Consider the following 23,195-nt stretch of genomic DNA (forward strand, 5'->3'; position numbering starts at 1 on the left):
ACACTTTTTAACTTCATGGTCTTGTTTTGTGCTTGTGTCTTCATGGCTGAGCTGTGGTTGCTCCTAGATGATACCCCAGTAACTAGTAACACAACACCAATAGCTGTACAGTCGAGCAATGCAGCTCTAGCAGATAAACAATTAAATACATTTAAAAATGGGAACTTACAGTATATAAATGTCACAATAAAAGTCACTGAGCTTAACAGTTCTACCCATTTCACTGCCAGTAAATGTCCATGAAGATTGCTCTCACTTGTTGGCAGTGGTTTTGGCTGAAATACACAGTTATTAATTAGCAGTAAATATATAAACAGTGTAGCAACATTGTTGTGTAAATGTTTGGCTTTTATCCTGGCTGTTTCCTGTCAGGTCCTCTTCCTGAAGGATGGGAACAGGCCATTACCCCAGAGGGAGAGATCTACTACATCAACCACAAGAATAAAACCACGTCCTGGCTGGACCCAAGGCTCGACCCACGCTTTGGTGAGCTCTACAGCAATGATTGTCAAAATTTAAATCACAGCATATTTTGTAAAAAGAAAAAATCCCACAGCTCACTATGAACACTAACCACGAACATGTCCATCGAGCACAACCCTGGATTTCCTTATTTCATGGTGGTCTCATCTGTACCACCAGTTTGACATTTAGTTTTGCTTTAGTGTTTGTGGGGGTTTTGTTAGTTTTTAGTCAGTTTTTTTTTTTTTTTTAGCTTTTATTGTTGGATAATTAGTTTTTAGTTGTTAAATTAATAAGGAAAAATTAGAAAGTTTATTATTCTCTGTGCCAGTGGTATTCACATTTTTTATTTAACTGAAAAACTCTCTTTACTACCCAGCTCTAAGTCAAAGAAATCATGAGCTATATTTTTATTATTTTTCCTCCACCATTCTTATGAGCTTTTAGATGACACCTTTAGTTTTTAGTTTTTAATTATCCACATTCTTCACTTTTTAATTTATATTGGTAATATTTAGTTGGTGATGTTTAGTTAATATTTAGTTGTGATAGTTGGTGTAGTTTCATATAATAGATCAGATAGTCTCTTATGAATAAATCTGAACTGCATTTAAAAAAACACACACAGTAAATGTGCTAGCTTAGCTAGGTTCCGTGGTAAACTGCTAACATGTACACATATTGTTAGAGTATGTTCTTGTTTTTTCCTCAAACATCAGCACCTATTTTACAATGTGTTCCTACTGGAAGCGGACATTTTTAATAAGCGCTGCCATCCTAAAACCAAAGTGCTTTAAAAAATCCACTTTACAGAAAAGTTTGATTGACGTCAAGTTTCTTTTCTCCAGCTGGACAGTAATAATACCCCTCACAAAGCTATACAGTAGACCATTGACTTACTAATTTAATTGGTTTTGAAGGGCTGTTCTTAAGTCAAAATGTTCGTTAGTTAAACCTATTTTTCCCATAAGAAATAATGTAAATAAAATTAATCTGTGCCAGACCTCCCAAACCACCCCCTTACCTAACCTCTCTAATGTCTTAATGGTCTTTTTTGTTTTAAATACAACTATATTTATACCTGAATTTATACTTAAATTATAGAATAGATAATACTGTAATAAACAATAATGAACAACAATACACAGTAGTACTGTACATAAAAAACACATCACATTTCAGTGCAGAACATGTGCTGTACTATACACCATAATACATTTCCTTCTTTTTTATAAAATGTATCTACCAGAAACAACAATAACTCTCATATTTCTCTATTATTTTCTTCTTTATTTTAATAGTGTTGTATTTTGTAGGTGTAATTGTATGAAAGAATAACTTCCTTCTTCTCTCTTACTAACTGTCCCCTGTGTCTGATACACAGTGACAGCTACTGGCAGGAGTAATTATACAACAACAAATAGTGATAGATATGTTCAATTTTCGGTTCATAATCCGAAATTTGTTCGTACGTTAGGTTGAAAAAACATCACTGGTAACCCGAAATGTTCGTATGGTAAACCGTTCGTAACTCAAGGGTCTACTGTATATAATATATAGTTTAAAATTTAATCTGCTCTGATATCACACTAGTTACCGAAAAAAAACTTTATCTACTAAGCTACATCATATGATTAAAGTATTTAAACCCCATACACATGGATCCATTCCAGAACCAATGGGATTTATGTGGAGTTCATGGGCAGCCTTTAGGAGAAAGCAGGTCAGGTGAAATTTAATTCTATTCCCACTTCCTTTGACTCATCTTGTGGTTAGCTTACTCATGACTCAGCTATTAGTGTCCTCACAAAATTATTCAATTCCTGTCATCAAACACATACTTACAGTACTCACTATATTCTTCGCAACTACATAAGGATTAAACGAGGGTCATAACAGTCATATAACAAAGGAATAGTTTGTTAAAAAACTTATGTAGGATGTAATTATGGAAATGGAATTGTTCCGCCAAAATAAGTTTGGTGTTTGGTGTTTACGTTTGAACATAGTCTTCTATGATTTTGACCCTTGCTTGAACTTCCCGTTTAAAGTAGCGCTGGGTGATATGATTATATATATGGTGATTTTTATTATGCAACATTTATGTAACACTGTCTGGTTTTAGCCAAATTTCTAGTCACCATCTCATTTTATGTGACGAATGTGTGTGAATTTTTTTGTTAGCTTCTTTAAATTCTTAGCTTTAGTGCAAAACTAAAAAAGCTTAAAGCAAAATCTGATCGTGTGTCAAAGAACAGTGTTCAAAGCAGGATTTAGGGGAGTGTTTAGAGAAAGGATTTTGTGTAAAACGTTATGTAAGTGAGGCGTGGTGGCACAGCTGGTTCAAGAACCTGGGTTCAGTCTTAACCTCTGGTTTCTATCTGTAAGAAATTGTGCAATTGTTTGTCTGTGTGGGTTTTTTTATTTGGATACTTTGGTTTCCCCCTACCTTCCAAAAACATGCAGGAGGCAAATGGGCTACATTTATTTGCCTCTAGGTTTGGGTGAAAAGTGAGTAATTGTGTGGACCTACAGTAAGTTATTAACTCCTGACTTTCAGTTTCTAGTTGACGCTTATTTAAAACAAAAATAAAGCTACATTAGGCAGTGCAAAACTAAAACACATTTCAGACCTTTGACTGATAAACTTTGTATAAATATAGATTTTTTTTTTAGTTGCTGAATCACTTCTTTAATTTCTCCATATGCCATTTAAAACAATCTCTGCAGAAGTTTAGGGTCGTGTACTGGTGGTCAGCTTTGGTGGTCCTAGTGAAAACTGTCTCATTTCTAGCCCACCCTCCCCTGCCCTCTCTCCCCCTCTAATCCCTGTCAGTTCAGCTCACAAAGAGATGAAAGTGTCTGCTTATGTCACTTTCAGTTACTCACGGTCAGAAGTGCCCTCCCTTCATCCTAAAACTTCTTTCCCTTGCCTTGCACCCCTTTCTTTCTACATGTGTGAACACTCAGAGCTTCTTTTTTCAATCTGTGTAAAAGTCTGTTGACGTTACAGAGCAGATTTTATAAATGGTGAAAGTGGAAAGTGGTGCAGATTCGGAGGGGCAGAACCGCAGTGCAGACGCTGTTTGCTCTTTGAAGATTTATAAGTACTGAATGTACGAGTCTGGTGGGCCCCACAATCAGACCTGATGTGAGTGAGAGAGCAGCTAGTGGAGCTTAAGTCTTTACTGAGAATCTGGTCTGTGTTTAACCTCTGAGATCAGCCCAAAACAAACTTCTGAAAAGCCAAACCGCTTCTATGGCAAGTTACCAAAAGTGACAACAAAACTCCTCTTTTTTTATCTTAAGTTGGTAAATAAGTGCTTATTATTATGTTCTACACAAACTGAAAGAATGATCTTTCCAACAACGTTAATCCATCCACACCAGGGTTGTCATTGATTAATCGAATGAAGACTTCTTTGTCAGTTAACAGTTAACTGGTTAGAGTTATTGGTTAAATGGGCATTTTAATTCAATTCCAACAGCTGAAGCTTTATTTCAGTTGAGAGAGCAGGTACAGTCTGTACAAAGTAAAAAAACTGATTTGAAACACACGCTGACCCACCCTCAGTGTGCGGCACCAGCTGTGTACAGCTGCATGTGGATTTGAAGCTAACTATTTAAGCTTTAAAATCACAAACGGTGAAGCTAGTTAAATTAATTTGACTGCATGTTAATCTGTTCTGAAAGCTGAACTGGTTCTGCTGACAGTGTTTATGTTCACCTTACTTCTCTATAAAACTGCCACTTTAGCTACGCTACACTGTGTTAATCAATAAAGCTCGTGTAACCCATTAATATTCAACTCTGTACTGCGCTTTGATGGGATGCTATAGGTTTGTTGGTTATTGGTTACAAAACCAATCCCTGATTTTTGGTTAAATCCCTGATCTACACTCAATCAAACAGATTCTACTGTCACAAGAATTACAGTCAGATTGCCCGTGCTAACTTCTGTTCATTGCCAAAAGAGCTTACAATGGGCACTTTAGAAATCATGTGGTCAGCCAAGATGATGTACAGTACTATAAGATTATCCACCTTGCACATTCAGGAGTTAAAGGGCCTGCTGGTAATGTCCTGGTACCAGATACCACAGAACTTCTTCAGTCTTGTGGAGTCCATGTCTCAGCAGGTCTGTTGGCTGGTGGCTCATTACTGTAAATATGTAGACACACGTGCATTCAAATGTTTTTTATTTGCTTGGCCTTCCTATGTAATTATAGAGAAAGGGGTAGAAAAGAGTGACTTTCCTGCCCTTTCATGCATCTTTTTTTCTTCGTCTCTATTTATTTTTTTCTTTCCCTCTTGCCCTTCTCTCACACTTCTCCTCCTCGCCCCCTTCCTCCCTCTGTCCCGAATGAGGCCCGGAGAGGGCAGGACACTTTTCTGCTGCTCATGCAGACGGACTTGAGTCTCAGCCAGATCTCTTTATACTGCAGCATTGCACCTAATCTCTTCCAGACCTTTCACCAAATACAGAGAACGGGAAAGAGGGATAGAGAGGGGGTAGGAAAGGAGGGACGTGGAGGGGGAGCTGACTGAGCCTAACAGAGGGGGAAGGGAACAAAAAAGGAAAGGAAAAAAGAAAAACAGAGGAACAGAAGAAAAAAAGAGCCGACATGCGTCTGCGGATTCTCCAGAGTGGATGGGTGGGAGGAAGAACTTTGCTAACTGGGCGGTGCTAAATGTTCCCAAATGGAGCCTTTATGCTGTTTTTCACACACAGTCTGCAAAAGAGACCACCGATGTGCACACACACACACACTCTAGAAATACTGTACACACTGTGTACTACATACATGATGCACTGCACACACTGCATATGCTCTGGACACACTACACACCACACAAACACTACACTTTGCACAAACTGTTCCCAATGTACACACTGTGTACTTCGCACATAATACACTGCACACACTGCATATGCTCTGGCCACACTACACACCACACACACTGCACACACTACACTTTGCACAAACTGTGCACACTGTGTACTTTGCACATGATACACTACACACACTGCATACGCTCTGGACACACTACACACCACACACACACTCACACACTGTACACTCTACACTTTGGACAAACTGTTCCCACTGCACATGAGTCACCCTGCACACACTATATATTCAATGCTCATCATGCACTGCACACAACACACTCTGAACACAATAAAGACACTATACACACACTGTAGACACTATACACTCTGTACACACTATACACTCACACGCACACACTAAATATTTCAGTTTTTTATGCTGTTGAATAGGCTATCAGGTTATCACTGTTTTTCCGCCCCGATCATCATGCCACTTGAGCGCTGAAGTTGGCACCTTGTTGCCTGATGCAGAGTGATGTCACTCTCTTATAAAGCTCTCAACTTTTCCAGAGCTATGAGCTAATTCTGACTCACATATACACACACGCTGAACTTTTCACACAAGCTTTACCGAAGCTTTACGGTTTAGATAAACATGTGTAAACGGTTACCGTGACTTCAGCATGATGTGTTCCCTGTGCGCACGCAAAGAGCAGCGTTCATCCTAACAAATCAGAAATATCCACAGTGTAGGAATCTGTGTTTCTCTGTGATCATCAAAAATCAAACCAGTATACTTTCAGTGTGCTTTAATGTATTTATTCTTTCTGAAATTTCAGTACTGTCAGAGGTTACTGCAGCTGCATTAGTGAGGATGTTCTCTTTCGCTTTTTTTGGCTTCACACAACAATTAAGAACAAAAATAATTAGTTATTCAAAACAGCCAATGAGAAAAAGACCATGCAAGGTTAAGGCTGCAGTATCCATATACAGTGTTCATATGTGTAACTGCTTTATAACTGCTGCTGCTGTTCATAATTATTAGATAATTCAGGCCTGTGTCTTGGTTTCTGATATACATCAGAATCAGAGCTCAGTATCAATATCTTAAGGTTTATCAAGTTTAACATTAAATATTATTGGGCTTCATCATATGTCCAGCGTCATATTTGAATATCAGAGAAAGGATGTGCCACCCCCTTCCCCCTTTTTTTTCCAAATAGCATAGCTATTGGGAGATGCACTTGTCGGGGCGCTCATAGTCCTGGTCCCAAGCACAGATTAATTAAAGAAGGTTTCATCAGGAGTGGCATCTGGCATTAAAACTGCTTCTAGCTGGTTCAAACCTTACCACCACTACTGTTCAGCCCCTGAGCAAGGTCCTTAGCCCTCAGTTGCTTAAACTGTATTCAGTCGCTTTGGCCAAATCAGGTATGCGGATGCTGTGGTGACGCCTAAATACGAGGGCTGCCAAAAAAAAATGCAGATACATTAAGTAGAAGTTATCATTGTGGATCAGTGTGTTTTTCTTTAGCTATGATCTTTATTTTCATTTTTTAAATTTAATACTTTATTATTAACAACATTATAATCATATTCAAAAACCCACTTTTTTGATGATGATAATAATAATAAGATAGTCTGCATTATTTTGACCTTTGAAAAATCTAATGAAAAACTTAAATCAAAAAACAGTACCAAGGGTTTCAAATATATTTAGTGTTATGATACTTTTTAACTAATCAGATTGGGTGATTGGCATTACCACTTTCAAAATTCAATGTTTACGTTTTTCTGACCCACCCATAATAACTGTTTGACTGCGACTGCTCATTTCACACTGTGCTACACAATGTAAGACGTTTTATAAGAGATTTATTTTGTTTGTCTAGCCTCCCACATGGAACATATAGACGATTATAAGAGAAATGCTTTTCTTTATTCTTTCTCACGGTCACAACTTTATCAGCAGGATGTTTCAAAGAAACAACCGTGTTAACTAGACAGCATGCAAATATTTGCAGGGGCTTCAAAGGGGCCGTGCCCTGCTTCACTGCCAAAGTGTTTCCGGAAGTTTCCCAGCATGCCCTGGGTCCTGCCTGCCTGCCCGTGCAGATGATTCTGCTGGTGTTGGTAAAGTATGAAGGGCTGATAAGAGCCGGCGCGGCTGCAACGTGTTTCACACGAGCGTGAAAAAGACAAAGAAGAGATAGCATTAGGGCTTATCTGTGCTCTCCTGTTGCTATCCTGCTTTATCTCTGGGATTCATGGAGTCTGTCAGAAACTGTCGGGACATCTTCCTGTCGTCACAGCTTTTTCTCCAAAAAACTGGTTTAGTTGCAATGGTAAATTTGTGTCCAATTAAAGCAAAACTGGTAGATCTATAAAGCTGTCTAAAGTCTGCTTATTAAGTTTTGAACCAGAAGGCTTGTCTAAGGCACGTCTAAATCTTAAATTACCTGCTTCTCACATCATGTCTTGTTTGTAAAAAATAAGTTTGTTTGTCTGTAGTGCTTTCCGGCCACATTGTTTAATCTTTATTTATTCAAATTGCTTTATCCTGACCATAACTGACTCAGGTCAGACACGTTACAATATTAATAATTTACATTTCTTGCAGTACTTGTACAATATAATGACAAAAGTATTGGGACACCCCTTCTAATTGCTAACAACAATTGCTAACAGGAGTAATAAATTGATTACATAATGGAAATCATATGCTACCCAATTTGCAGCAACAGTTTAGGGAAGGCCTTTCCTGATCCAGCATGACTGTGTCCCTGTGAACAAAGCAAGCTCTATAAAGACATGAAGAAAATCTTTGGTTTAAAAAAACTCCAGTGTCCTGCACAGAGCCCTGAGCTCAGCCTTAATGAACAGCTTTGGAATGAATTGGCACATCAATTAAGGCTTTCTTGACCAGCATCACTGCCCAGCCATACAAATGGTATTTTGATTAAATGGGCACAAATTCCCACAGACATACTTTTATGTCTTGTGAGAAGGCTTCTCAGAAAAGTGGCTGTCTGAAAAAATCACTCTATGTTAGTGCCATTTGCTTTTGAAATGGGCTTTTCAACAAGCTTATGGCCAGGTGTCCAAATACTTTTGACCATAGAGTGTACTTGTTTGTCAGGTTTTCTATGGGTGTATTAATGATCATCCACATTGCTGGAACAAAATCTGCATCAAAATTAGCAGCAATCTAAAAAATCTGTTTTTTAAACGTAAGCTTAAAATAGAGCTATAAAAAGGCAATCATATATTTACTTCTATCTACCACCACATTATGATCAGGGTCACGGTGGGTCTGGTGTCATGCTTTTCCAATACAACAGAGCGATTTAAGCATTTACATATCTTTCAACTGGGTGGCACAGTGGTTCACAGCAACGTGCCATAGAGACTCAGGTTTGATCCTCGTTTCTGGTCACTGTCTGTAAAGAGTTTGTCATGTTCTTTCTTGTATATGTGGGCTTCCATTATGTTTTCTGGTTTCTCCATACCTTGCACAAACATAATAATAATGGATTGGCAACCCATCAGTGTAGGTCAGTAAATTTGCTGCTGTGTGATGCAAAGTGAAACTATATTCATGCATTCATCCATTTTCTGTTGATCAGGGTTACAGTGAATCCAGTGCCACCAAGAAATATTCTGGAAATATAATCATTCACATCCATCAGTTTATTAAAACTTTAAGCATTTGTTTACTGTGATCATTAGCAATAATGCAGACTTCCATAATATTAGCTACATTAGCCTGTTAGCTGGATTTTAGAATACTCGTCCCTCAATCACGTTAACTTTACATGTTTTGGATGGAAAATTTTGCGCTTTTTATTTTAGCCAAACTCCTCCTTTCAGCTTTAGAGTGACGTTGTATATTGTGTTATAGTTTCGGCTTCAAAACTTAGCAGGCTGGAACAGGTTCCAGTGTAACAGCTCATTAGCTGCTTTACTCCGAGAATAACTAACACACTGTACTGCACACGGTTCTGCTTCAATAGACCCATATCTGTGTAAGATAAGGGTATGAAAGAACACACACTTTATCACCACTGTAAGCACACCCACACACACACTCCAGTACAGAGTTTAAGGCCTGGTTGGGGAGGGGTGTGTGTGTGGCAAGGCTCCGATCTGATTCCCATGGAGAGAGCCGAGCCGAGACTCATTCAAGCCTGAGCAAGTAAACACACAGTGATTGAATGGTGACGAGGCTGGGAAGGGGGGGGGGGGATTCGTAGGGGGGCTGGGGTTGGGCAGAGTTCCTCTGCATGACAAGGCCAGCCCCGTAACTGCTTTGTTTTCCTGGCTGGTTCAAACGCATAAGTAAACAGAGATCCTCACTGGTTTGGTTACAGTAACACCTCCCACCATCAGCACCATTTGTTTTAGTTATTCGAGGGCTCAGCAATACACATGACCGCATTAACATGCATTAATGGGTTTCCCAGCGTTGACAACCCATTGAACTAAAGAGCATTGTTTAGGAGCACCTGAACACGCCTCACATTGTAGACATGTTGACTCCAGACATCTACCACCGAAGCTTTTGTTATTCCTGTATCAGATTTAAAGCCGGGCCTGCCTATGAATGTGAATGTGCGTTGAAATTCTACTAAAATTTATTTATATTTAATTATATTTTTATACCAACACTGAAAGTTTTAGCAGCCTCTTCCTAATTACAGCTTCTAACAGTTGACAGGGTTTACTTTACCATGGGCGTTGGCATTTATACAAAAGAAAGAGCTTGCTTAACTGCAGACAGTTGACACTTGTAGCCTGGTAGCTTCTATTTAATTGGTCGGCCTTTGATTACATCTGACCATATGGGATGATTTCACCTCAGCTTTGGGTGATGGTTTGGGTGACAGTCTTCATTTCATGGACTTTTGAATAAGTGCAATCATTGACGAGGAATGAGGAGGCCACGGCACAAAATGAAATGATACTTTGTTGTAGCAGAAATCATTGAAATATCAAGACTGTTATAAGACACGTCTTTTACAAGTGTGTGTAAACATTTTACTGTTGTTTTACTGACATGTATTGTTGCACTCTTCATAGCAAGTTAGCTGATGTGCCTTTTACATAGTAAGGCTAATCACAATTTTATACCATAATAATAGATAATTATACTAATCTGACTGTCAGGACAGATGTTTACATCTCATCTTTCATTAGTCATGCCCAGTATGGATGAGTTTGAATAGTGTTTGTATATTAAGTAAGTTAGTCCTTCAAGATGTATTAAATTATCAATACAGATACAATAAAGCAACTTTCTGTGTTTCCATGTGCAGCTTTGAACCAGCAGCGCATTACTCAGAGTGCTCCAGTGAAACAGGGTACCCAGCTGCCCTCCAGCCCACAGAACCAAGCAGTGTTGGGGAGCAACAACCAGATGAGACTACAACAGCTGCAGATGGAGAAGGAAAGACTGAGGCTCAAGCACCAGGAACTGCTCCGCCCAAGACCCCAGGTCTGATATCCATACTGTTACTGTTGGTAAAAAATAATTGTACATTAAAATATGTTATAATAGTGTGTACAAAGCCTTACATGGTACCGGGTCAATAATCAGTGAACCTGATGAGAGCTGGTCCTCATTTTCACCAGGTTAAGAGCCAACCTATTATGCAGGATGAGTGTCTGAGTTATTATTATTATTATTATTATTGTAGTAGCTTCGATTAAATGTATTGCCACTAACAGATTAATTGCCATGATACCACCCCCAAGCTTTTGTTCTCACAGACAGGATTCTAAACCAGCTCCTGGTCGTAGTCCGATTCAGAACATGCACTTAGTCCTGAACTTATTTTAAAGCAGCTCTCAATTAATCATACTAAAAGCCTGATGTTCTCTCCTGGTGAAGTCACCTATGTTCGGGCTGGGATATTAATAATGCCAAAAAAAACTTATTTTAGTCCAGTCAGCAGTTTAGCAGTAGCTTAAAGGGATTCAGAAGAGCATTTTGGGTGTGGCTAACTTCAGTTCTGGTTCATTTAGCTGACATTCTGACAAAAAAGCTAGTGAGGTGGTGTTAATCTGTGTTGATTGAAGCAAGTGCTTTGCTTTGGTCTTGGATTGATGTTTGTGTGTGTGTCAGTGTGTGTGTGGTGTTGGGAATGCCTGACAGAGGTCAGGGATCGGAAGAAGAGACGGGGACTTGTGGGAGGGGGGCAGACGGGATGGGATCTCGGTGCCGTGTGGGTGGGTAAAGGGGGGCTGCCTTGGAATGTAAACACAGTGTTGACTTGGCCTGTGAAACACACAAACACACTTTTTTCCTCTTTCGGCTGCTCACGTGTACTAAATAAACCAAACTCTTCTTGTAAGATTACCTGTAAACCCAGCTAGCACACAGATGCTGGTGAAACTGGATGATTCACTGCAAATGGTTACTTTATTCCTAATGACTCACACAGAGGAAACAGCCCCTACACCCTGTAGTTAATATCCATTATGGTGCCCATTTGTTACCCAGGGCCAAATCATTATTTACGTATCTTTACACATAGGAAGTGTGCAATAAAAAAAGGATCTGACCCTGCGCCCTACCCTGCACTTAATGACATGCAATAAACCCACACCATAGCAGCATGCATTTACCCGCCCAGTTGGACAGAGGCCATAAATATCACACAGGACGCTCACAGAAAATGACTTTCACAATCTCTTAACAAATAAAAACCAGATCTGTCACTCATGACACGTCACCTGGGATGGGCATCAAAATATCATTCAACAGGCTGATAAAGGAAACGGCTGAGGATAAAAAGTTCTGATGTTGTTTTGTCTTCATGCCTGCATTGGTAAAACCTGTATTGTTTGTTCTCTGACTAAACTAAGTGTCATCTTATTCCCATGTCTTCTCAGAAGGTCACAAAAGCCATAAGTATTGACGTACCTAGATGTATATAGGGGGTCCAACAACAGCATGTATTGCTTTTAAGAAAGAAATAAAGCAAAATATGTTAAATTAATTTACCAAATGTTCAGCCTGGCACAATGTAGTCAAGCAGCAAAGAATGTTTTCCATAAATATATTCACAAAGTTTAACGTTGGCCTCTTAAAGATCTGAGTATTACCTGATACTGATCAGATATTGGAAAAACCAATATTGATATTGGTATAAATTTTTTTTCACTGCTTTCTCACGTTGGGTCTGGCTTCCCCGTAATCACTGGATCCCACAATGCAGTAACACACCCCAAACAGGCTGCTGTATGTAGACACCTGACTGTTCGATAGCATCATTGGGGATTTGAATCCTGCATCCCAGCATAAGTGAGCTAGCACAGTTTACCGCTGCACATCTGACTCTGTGATTTACTATACTGGACACATCAATCAGACAAATGTGTGTGACTGCTTAGTGAGAAATAAAATCAGTGTTGCATCATAGTAAACATGGTGTATTTCTGTATCTGTAGGAACTGGCCCTGAGGAACCAGCTGCCTACAAGCATGGAGCAGGATGGTGGCACCCAGAACCCAGTGTCGTCTCCTGGCATGGGACAAGATGGACGTAGCATGACTACCAACAGCTCAGACCCCTTTCTTAACAGGTATTTGACTTTTATTTATGCGTTCATCTTTTAATATTCAGAAACACTGGACACATACAGGAATCAACAACACCAGTTCACAGCAGGGTATTAACACATTCACCCATTCACTTGCTCCTGGAGCCATTTAGAGATACTCATTTACTTACTGTATGTATTTGTGATGGAATCAACAGGGAGAACATGTCAAAACTGCTCAAAGTCCATGACCAGAAGCAAAGCTTCATCCAGGTCCCAAAATAATAAAATGTCCACTGCTCATCAGTGAGTAGGAATGTTGTAAGGATCTAAGCTAAATATTGTACTTCACTGTTGGAAATATTACACAGTATTTTTTTAATCTGTACCAAAAGCCCTGGTGAAGAATAGTGCTCAACATAGATTGAGCATCAGTTTCCTGTCAGATTTTCCATCACCTGTAACATAGGTGCGCCATCACGTGGTTATTTAGGGAAACTCGTCCTCTGGTCCATAGGTGTGTGCAGGTCTGTAGGGACCGAATATCCCTATAAAAGGGAAAATTGTTAGTTTTAAACATAGTTGTTTGGTCCACTTTTTTATTTTATTTTCAGTTTTTCTTTTATTTTGTTTTAATTGAAATGTTTGCTTGGGGGCGGCACGGTGGCTCGGTGGGTAGCACTGTCGCCTCACAGCAAGAAGGTCCTGGGTTTGATCCCCAGGCGGGGTGGTCCGGGTCCTTTCTGTGTGGAGTTTGCATGGTTTCCGTGTGTCTGCATGGGTTTCCTCCGGGAGCTCCGGTTTCCTCCCACAGTCCAAAAATATGCAGTCAGGTTAATAGAAGACACTGAATTGCCCTATAGGTGAGTGAATGGGTGTGTGTATGTGTGTGTCTGCCCTGTGATGGACTGGCACCCCGTCCAGGGTGTTACTGTGTGCCTTGCACATATTGAAAAGCTCGGATAGTCTCCAGCACTTGGGTGGCGCAGACGTAAATTAGGCTAGCCCACTACTACTGGGATCCAGTGTTCAAATTCCCAACAGTGCTTTTGACTTGTTTGTCTTTTTTAATGTAATTTTTTTTTTATTTAACACTTTAATACTTTATTTCTTTTATAATACATTAATCTATTTTTAATTTCCTACTACTTAATTTAATACAAACAAATTTAATATGCTTGCCGTGTTTGATTGGCTAGGATTTTTTAATACAGCAGCCAGTTTTTATTAAACAGCCGTAGTACCTTTGTTCATCTTAATTAAGATTCTATTTTTAGTTATAGATGAATGGGGCAGTTGTAGCGTAGTGGTTAAGGTCCTAGACTAGTAATCAAATGGTCACTGGTTCAAGCCTCACCACTGCCAGGTTGCTTCTGCTGGGCCTTTGAGCAAGACCCTTAATTTCTCAGAATGTATACTGTAACACTTCTGTCTGCTAAATGCCGTAAATGTAAATGCATTTGTGTTATCGGTACATCTGTTTTTTGTTAGGTTTATTCAACAGTTCTTTTAATATGGTTCCATGTTATATTACATAAGCTGTTACAGATTTACCATGTTTACATCTAGAACCACAGTTTTTTTCAATCATCGACAATAAACATAGACACACATATTCAAACAGATTCAAACACACATATTTCTACCTTATGTAAACACATGTATATAAATTAGTTTTTTATTCGTAGTGTTGGTCGTTTTCCTTATCACTCTGCAGATGTATTATTAAGTTTTCAGGTTTTCTCTCTAAGTTCACACAGCGCACTATTTTATCAGTATATTGTTTGTATATTATGAGGAACCTGATGTGTTCTGTCTGTGTAGGAGTAAAATGAACAATATTCCCACAGTGCACTTACTCTCTTTCTGCCAGCCATCACTAAGCACAATAAACCAGAACTAGTTTCTATGATTTGTGAATCTTCTCCTTTAGTATGATAACAATGCTGTCCGTGTGTATATGTATGTGTGTGTTGGGAAGGGGAGGGGGGGTTGTTAGGGGAAGGGGGGTGGCTTGTGAACAGGCGAACTGGTCCATGAGAACATGTGGTCTCTGGCTGAAACCGACCATCTACCTCTAAAATACACACACATACAGGCTCATACAAAGACCCTATTCATCATGCTACACTCATGCACTGCCTACACACACACTTACTCTTCGTCAGGGTAAGCTGCAGTATTTGCTCTCACACTGTATGTGAACACTGAGCTGTTTACAGAGAGCTGCAATTCCCAGCACTTACCAAACACCAGCTTGTGAAGTATTATAAAATGTAACATTTTATGTTGTGCTCTAAATAGCAGGGAGAAAAATGTAGTTATTTACTGAATGTTTTACCTACTGTTTTATTTCTTATACTGCAGTTCTCTAGTGCACTGGATGAAATAAATTTGCACTGTTATTATATTTTATTACAAGAAGAGCTGACCTTCTTGCTTTTTTTCTAAATTCACCTGGTATATCCATTTTTAAAAAATCAAATTATATTTGTTATATAAATACAATAGTAATAATAAACACAATAATAATCACCTGGTTGATGATGAAATTAATGGACATGTGTGTTCTTCTGTTTTTCCACAGTGGAACATATCACTCCAGAGATGAAAGTACGGATAGTGGACTGAGCATGAGCAGTTACAGTGTCCCTCGCACTCCTGATGACTTCCTCAACAGTGTGGACGAGATGGAGACAGGTAGAAACACATTATCATTTAAATTAAGAGATTAGCATCTGTTAACTTTAAATTTGGTATTTTATTTGAATCCTTTCTTAATTCCTGATTCCGAAGTCATGTTTTGGAATTGTATTGTTTTTTGGTGCGTTTGTGTTTTATGTTTTCTCAATTCTTTTTCATAATAAAAGAAGAACAAATTTTAGAATGTGTTAACTTTATAGACAAATTAAGCGTAAATGGAACTGCAAAACAAATAAGAAAAGATTCTTAACTGTACCCGATATTGTGTGGATTAGACCAAAATAAAATTCCACACAAATTAATTGTTGAAATTTCATTCTCAGGTGAATCCCTCGGCCCTGCATCTATGGCAACCCAGCCAAACCGATTCCCCGACTACCTGGAGGCCATCCCGGGCACTGACGTTGACCTCGGCACGCTGGAGAGTGAGAGCATGGCAGTGGAGGGCGAGGAGCTGATGCCCAGCCTGCAGGAAGCTCTAAGCTCTGACATCCTGAATGACATGGAGTCTGTGCTTGCTGCTACCAAGATCGACAAGGAGAGCTTCCTCACCTGGCTATAGAGCCAAACGGTCAAGCATATGCTCTGCCATACACTCCACTTGGTCTGTGCTTGCTTCACAATGAACTGCTGAAATCTGTGAAGGACGTGGAGATGCTGCCATGAGGTTTTGGTTCAAATTAAACACTAAGCTTCCAGTATGGCTGGATGACTGGTTTTAAATGGCAGGAGATTTTCATGCAAAACGTACATGACCGAACTGATTTGAAAGTCGGATATTTTTACTTTTATGCTTTTTAAAAACTTTTATCACTACTACATTTCTACATGTCTGCGTCCTCAAGGCTGGCCCATGAACAGACAATTATTCATTCACCTTCAATGAAAGTATTGCTTTGATGCCAATCATCCTCTATGAGCTTATCGTCTTCTTCGTCCACAAACAAGATGCTTTTTTTATTTTTCCTATTGTTGACTATGAGTCTGGCAAACCAAAAACTAGCCTGATTGCTGCTTGGAACTATGGGTTATGAAATACACTTTTTAAGATTTACGGGGGTTAAGATGGTGTTTTTAGGAAGGCAAATCTTCCGCTCGGCTGTGCCAGCATATCATGATCGATAACAAGTGCCTTCAGTTTGATCTTATTGAATCTATTGAAACATAGTGAGTTGGTCTTATTATAATGCTTTATGAGACCACACTTTTTTCTATTTCTGATTTTCAGTTATCAAAAAATCTTTTAAAGGTTGTACATGTATTTTAGTACATTGGATTTGTTATAAACTGTAGTCTAGGACTGGGTGATTTGCAATAGTATATCACTAAACCTTGTGTTGTTTTTAACCATATGCACATTATACTGTACAGCACTAATACAATTTATATGTTTCCATACAATACCAGCTGATACAGATACTGATTCTATTACTAACATCCTTTAAGTCAACATGCACAGCATGTAATACATCTTTGGGACTTCTAAGCAACACAAGCATTTCAGGAGTGTAATTGGCTGTGATATTTGGGTAAAAGTTATGGAAATCCTGTCTCATCTCTTAATCTTGGAGCTCAAGTACATGGAAGAAGGCAATTAACACCCCTCTCCAGACACTGACCCACCCTATGACAGATGTTAGCCCTCACAATTTGTTTCACAGGGGTGAAATCTGATGGCTGTCAAGGTCATAGTATATGATTGACAATTTGTATATTAAACAAATATGCCCTGCTGCGCTTTAAAAGAGGGGTGGATCAGATTGGGTACGCTTGTAAAGTTCCAGCTAAAAAGGTGCCATGTAAATATAAATAAATTAAGTCCAAACAGTAACCTGTGTTAAGGGGACACAACAATGAAAATGATATAAATGTTAGTGTTGTTGAAGTACTGACAGCATTCTTAAAAAGTATTAGGATTTCTTCCGATACTGATACTCTCATATTGCCCAGCCCTATTCTAGCCTCAGTCTTATCAGGCTGATTTTATTTTGGTTTTTATTTCTTGTTTTTACTCTAACATGGTTGCCTTCGAATATTATATCAATAAATATTGATCACTGCTAATACATAGTAATCAGAGATCAGACTTGATTGACAGAGCTGTGTTTTGTATATCTATTTAGTTATTAATATAATTTTGCATATTTACTAAGAGTATCAGCCAAATGTAAACGCGGAACAAAATATTCAGCATCAAAGGGACTGTGATCAACGACAAGCTGACTTCAAAACTATAGAATGGATTTCCAGGAAGAGACTGGTCATGAAGTGATGGACTTATAATGTTTTAGTTGGTGAAATAAGCATGTCTCGATGGTTCGTGGTGCAGAGCGGTGATTAAGATGGTACTTGGTTGGTAATATGATTTTGAACGGTATTTTGGTGAAGTGTAATGAAAACAATCAGCTATGAGATTTTCTGTTCTTTTGACAAGGCTACCAGAGAGTATTTGTTTTTATGAATCTTTTGTCCTTTGAAAAACTAAAGTAATTTATCTTTTGTCCACGTACAGCATAAGCTAATGAGAAGGTCCAGTTAATTAAGTAGTGGATGTGTAAAGTTTGTCATGACCTCTTGAACTAGACACTCAAGTAGAACAGCCTTTTCACGGTTTACATTAATACAGAGCAAAAGAACACTACATATTTTTTCAGCTGCAAAGTCAGTGTGACTTCATACAGTGACATGGTGTGTATACATGCACAATAATACTGCAGTCATTTTCTGATTTATTATTGAAGCACTCATAACGAGCATAGCATTGTTTCTGAAATCAAACTGTGGCTTTTATTTTGTTGTTAGAATTTACATCCACAGTAATGAGGATCTAATTTCGAATTTGGTTTCAACAGCTTAACAAAATAAAGACTAATGTGTAGCGCAACAGTGAAGTGAAAGTCAGCTCAGATAAGACCACTGTCATGTATTTTCAGCAGCACTAGGATAATTCACGTTGCTGTCTGGGTTGTCTGGTTGGATGTGGTGGCATTCCTGTTTTTTCCAGTTGATCAAAACAAGACTAGCAAATTTCCTGAATCTGTAAGCTCATGTACAGAGGAATGCGGTTAGCACCCTCCTCCAGGTTTACTGGTCTGGCTAATGTCCAACTATTAAATGGGTAGCAGTTGATCTCTTTACATGTGTAAGATAAAGCATGGGCTAACCCTTCACCTACTAGATTGATAGACAGCTGGGAAACAGACTGTAGGAAAATGCACAAAAAGTACCGTCTCGGGTGTTTCTATAACATTGGAAAAGCCACATTTATGCAATATTTTAAACCATAATATAATTAGATTACTTTGCATTTGAACTTCTCCCAGCTTCTTGATATAATGAGAACACAAGTACCAAAGCGCCAGTGTGACTGGTTCCACATACAAACTCCTCCAGTGCCATTAGCGCCCCCTTGTGGAGAAGATCCTCATGCTACGTGAATGAGTCAGTTGTGACGTTAAATAAATAAGAATTAAATCTGATTATTGATTGATTTAACTTCGTTGTTTTTTAATCAGACTGTGATGTGCATTCAATCCCAGTGAACAGATATTTGTGCAGTTATCTGATTAGTTTGTACATGTAAACACACCCAGTGTGCATATTAAAATGTTTACAATGTTATTCACCCCTACACTACACAACCCAGATCCCTCAGTCTAATGTGATTTTTACATACAGTTGATAATGGTTATGATTTTGTTATTCTGTTTTTGTAGTCCATGTGAGCTTTACATGTGCTGACCATTGCTTATATCCTACGTTATATTGAAATATTTAACATAGTACAATGTTACAATCAAACATTTAACATTATCATTACTCCTGCTTCATTTTATTTCTAAAGAAGCTGCCTAGGTAGGGTTTTTCTTTTCTTTCTTTTTTTTGTGAACGCTTTAGTCCCCTGTTGAACAAATGTAAAGGAGTGTGTGGTGCAAACAAGCAATGATTTTATAATGAAATATTCCTCAACGTGATAAACAGGCAGTTATCACGGTACAGAACAATTATATTGGCACACGTCTGATCAACATTTATGATCAAATGCTTGCGGAAAGACTTGCAGTATGTTTAGAATAGTATCTATTTTTGCATTTGTATAGTGTTGATGGACACTAATCAGAGTAAAACCGTGTTGGAGAGTTTTATAAACTGTTGGTACAGTGCTGGTATTGCACGTTTTAACAGAACATTGCTTATAAATGTGTATGTCAATTAATTTTATTCTTAGCTAGTGTGCGACTCTAAATATATAACTTTTTTAGCATTAGTACTAATCACTCAAGTTAAAGGATTGGTATTTAGATCTCTAAATGCACACAGAATGAATTTATATACATTGATCTGTTGTTTTTTTGAATAGGTGTATGTGCATGTATTGTAGAATTGTGCATTCTGTTACATTCTATCTTTGCATAATACTATAAAAACAAACGGGCCTGTAATAAAATATATACTTTGTTGTACTAGTGTCTTTTTTATTTCTTATTTATAAATGTATTAATGTATGCAGCATATTTGGCTGTGTAGTCCAAGTATCAGCATCACATTTTAAGCAAAGGAAGTCCAAAATTTACATACATCTCTTAGGGACTTGTTCACTGATTAGGCATAACATTATGACATTATTTTAATACTGTGTTGGTCCCCCTTTTGCTGCCCCATACGCAACAAATTGTGATGCACTGTGTATTCTGACACCTTTCTATTAGACCCAGCATTAACTTCTTTTGAGCTACAGTAGCTCGTCTGTTGTTGCCAGCCTTCGCTCCCCATGTGCATCAGTGAGCCTTGGCCGCCCATGACCCTGTTGCCGGTTTACCACTGTTCCTTCCTTGGACCACTTTTGATAGATACTGATCACTGCAGACCAGGAACACCCCACAAGAGCTGCAGTTTTGGAGATGCTCTGACCCAGTCGTCTAGCCATCACAATTTGGCCCTTGTCAAACTCGATCAAATCTCCTTATGCTTGTCCATTTTTCCTGCTTCTAACACATTAACTTTGAGGATAAAATATTCACTTGCTGCCTAATATATCTACCCACTAACAGGTGTTTTGATGAAGAGATAATCAGTGTTATTCACTTCACCTGTCAGTGGTCATAATGTTATGCCTTGTCAGTGTATGTCACAGCAGTCTTGAGATTTTACTGTTCAGTTTTTTTTTTGTTTGTTTGTTTGTTTGTTTGTTTTAATATTTTTAATAATATCCCCCTTCCCGTGATGGATTGGCATCCTGACCAGGTGTGTTAATGTATTGCACCTTGTGCTTCTGGGAAAGCCAAACTCATGACCCTGACCAGTGTCATTACTTAATATTGTAGCGTCAGTGGGAGGAGCCGTGGTATCCAGGCTTACCGTCAGCGTGTATCCCAGTGTGGCAGACTGGGTGGCTGCGGTGAGAGCTGGATAGGTAGCTTATGTGTTTGTCTGTTGTATGAATGTATGTGTGTATGTATGAGTGTACGTCCTAAACCACTGAGAGATCTGCCAAGGGCAGCTCACTCGAGGTCCCGAGGCTCGCCTTCCTGCTCGCCGGCGCCACAATATATTTATTAGGATTTTACAGTCATTTTTAACACTTTTGGTTCCATTCATGACATGACACTTGTTTATGACTCATATAAAGAGAAGTAGATGTCCCTGACATCAGGTGTTGTCCCTACTGCTTTTAAGAAGGCTCAGGTCATTCCCCTTCTTAAGAAACCTACACTAGACACTACAGACATTAACAACTACAGACCTGTCTCACTCCTCTCTTTTCTATCCAAAATTCTTGAATGTTCTGTCTATAACCAACTATCTGCCTTTCTTACTCAGAATGACCTCCACGATCCGTACCAGTCTGGCTTCAAGGCAGCGCATTCTACGGAAACAGCACTTGTAGCTGTTACTGAGAAGCTTCATGCAGCCAAACTGTCATCTGTCCTTATTCTTCTTGACCTCTCTGCAGCCTTCGACACAGTGAATCACAGCATTCTCTTGTCCACTCTCTCCAACCTTGGAGTAACAGGTTCAGCATGGCAATGGATGGCCTCCTACCTCGAAGGGCGCTCCTACCAAGTGTCATGGAGGGGATCCATATCTCCCCCATGCACTCTCTCAACCGGTGTTCCTCAGGGATCTACACCCGCTCTCTGGGTAAGGTCATAGCCTCCCATGGCTTCTCCTACCACTCCTATGCAGATGACACTCAGCTCGTTCTGTCATTTCCTCCTTCAGACACACAAGTCTCAGCTCGCATCTCAGCATGTCTGCGAGATATCTCACAATGGATGTCAGCTCATCATCTAAAACTTAATCCCAGCAAGACAGAGATGTTGCTCATTCCCGGAGATCAATCTCCAACCCAGGACCTAGTCATTTCTCTTGATGACTCCCAGATCAGACCATCTGATAAGGTAAGAAGCCTTGGTGTTGTCCTGGATAACCAGCTGACCTTCTCTTCTCATGTAGCCAACATAACAAGATCGTGCCGGTTCCTCCTGTACAACATCAGGAAGATTCGGCTGTTTCTCTCCAGGGAAGCTACCCAGAATCTGGTCCAATCACTTGTAATCTCACGGTTGGACTACTGCAACTCCCTCCTGGCAGGTGCTCCTATGTCCACTATTAAACCCTTGCAGCTAATTCAAAATGCAGCTGCTCGCCTGGTTTTTAACCAACCTAAACACCGCCACAATATCACCCCACTGCTGCGTTCTCTTCACTGGCTTCCTGTAGCTGCACACATTCAGTTTAAAACACTGATGCTCACCTACAAAGCCAAAAATGGACCAGCCCCAAGCTACCTTTGTGGTCTAATCAAACCCCGCTCTGTACCACACAACCTCAGAGCCACTAGTCTCGCTTGACTTGAGCCTCCACCCAGGACTAAAGGAAGACAAGCATCAAGGCTCTTCTCTGTTCTAGCACCCAAGTGGTGGAATGAACTTCCTCTGTCTGTCCAAACATCTGAGTCTCTTGCCGTCTTTAAAAAAACGATTAAAAACCCACCTTTTTACTAAGCACTTAAGCTGACTTGTAAAAAAAAAAAAAAAAACTTTGGTTCGAACAGGTTTCTGCAGATTTATGTTCTTCGACTGTTGTTTACTAAAACTAGAGAAATGAAATGTTTACTATGGAAGCACTTCTGTAAGTCGCTCTGGATAAAAGCGTCTGCTAAATGCAGAAAATGTAAATGTAAAATGTAAATGTAGTTTGACTGCAGCATTTCAAAAGTGAATTTAACATTGGCAAATCTGTAACCTTATTCAAATGAAAATGGTCCTGAATGGTCAGATCTGATCCAAAGCCACCAAAAACCATTTGAAACTGCCAGAACATGAAAAGAATGCTCAAGTGAATCAAGAGAGCTTTACATTGTCATGGCTGCCTGCTTCTGCTTTTTCTTCCTCCATGGAATGAAATTAAGTGGAGCGTTAAGGTGACAATTTAAGAGCAGGAGCTTTTTTCTTGATCTGCAGCTTTTATTCCCATAGTGCAGTAAATCTTCCTTGACTGTGGTTAAATTTTACCCACATCGCTTAGCTCCTGGTTAATTGCTGATCTGTTTTCTAAACTTATAAATGCACTCTGTTAATGGCTGAGAAAAAATCACAAAACCGTGTTAGCAGGAGTGGAAAATGAAAAAAGTGGTCTTGAAACACACC

At 39.2% G+C, this 23,195-nt stretch overlaps 1 protein-coding gene across 1 annotated transcript in view; it reads left to right on the forward strand.

Annotated features, from left to right (window-relative positions):
* yap1 (Yes1 associated transcriptional regulator) overlaps positions 1–19,974 on the forward strand; it is a 53,081-nt gene extending 33,107 nt beyond the window's left edge. The window contains exons 4-8 of the mRNA XM_063005130.1: positions 373–486; positions 10,612–10,790; positions 12,749–12,882; positions 15,428–15,540; positions 15,867–19,974. Of these exons, the coding sequence (XP_062861200.1) occupies positions 373–486; positions 10,612–10,790; positions 12,749–12,882; positions 15,428–15,540; positions 15,867–16,105 (779 nt within the window). The 3' untranslated portion in view covers positions 16,106–19,974. The remainder of the gene's footprint in view (positions 1–372; positions 487–10,611; positions 10,791–12,748; positions 12,883–15,427; positions 15,541–15,866) is intronic.
* Positions 19,975–23,195: the final 3,221 nt, after the last annotated feature.

The sequence above is a fragment of the Trichomycterus rosablanca genome, chromosome 11 (assembly GCF_030014385.1).
Source record: "Trichomycterus rosablanca isolate fTriRos1 chromosome 11, fTriRos1.hap1, whole genome shotgun sequence".
Taxonomy (NCBI): domain Eukaryota; kingdom Metazoa; phylum Chordata; class Actinopteri; order Siluriformes; family Trichomycteridae; genus Trichomycterus; species Trichomycterus rosablanca.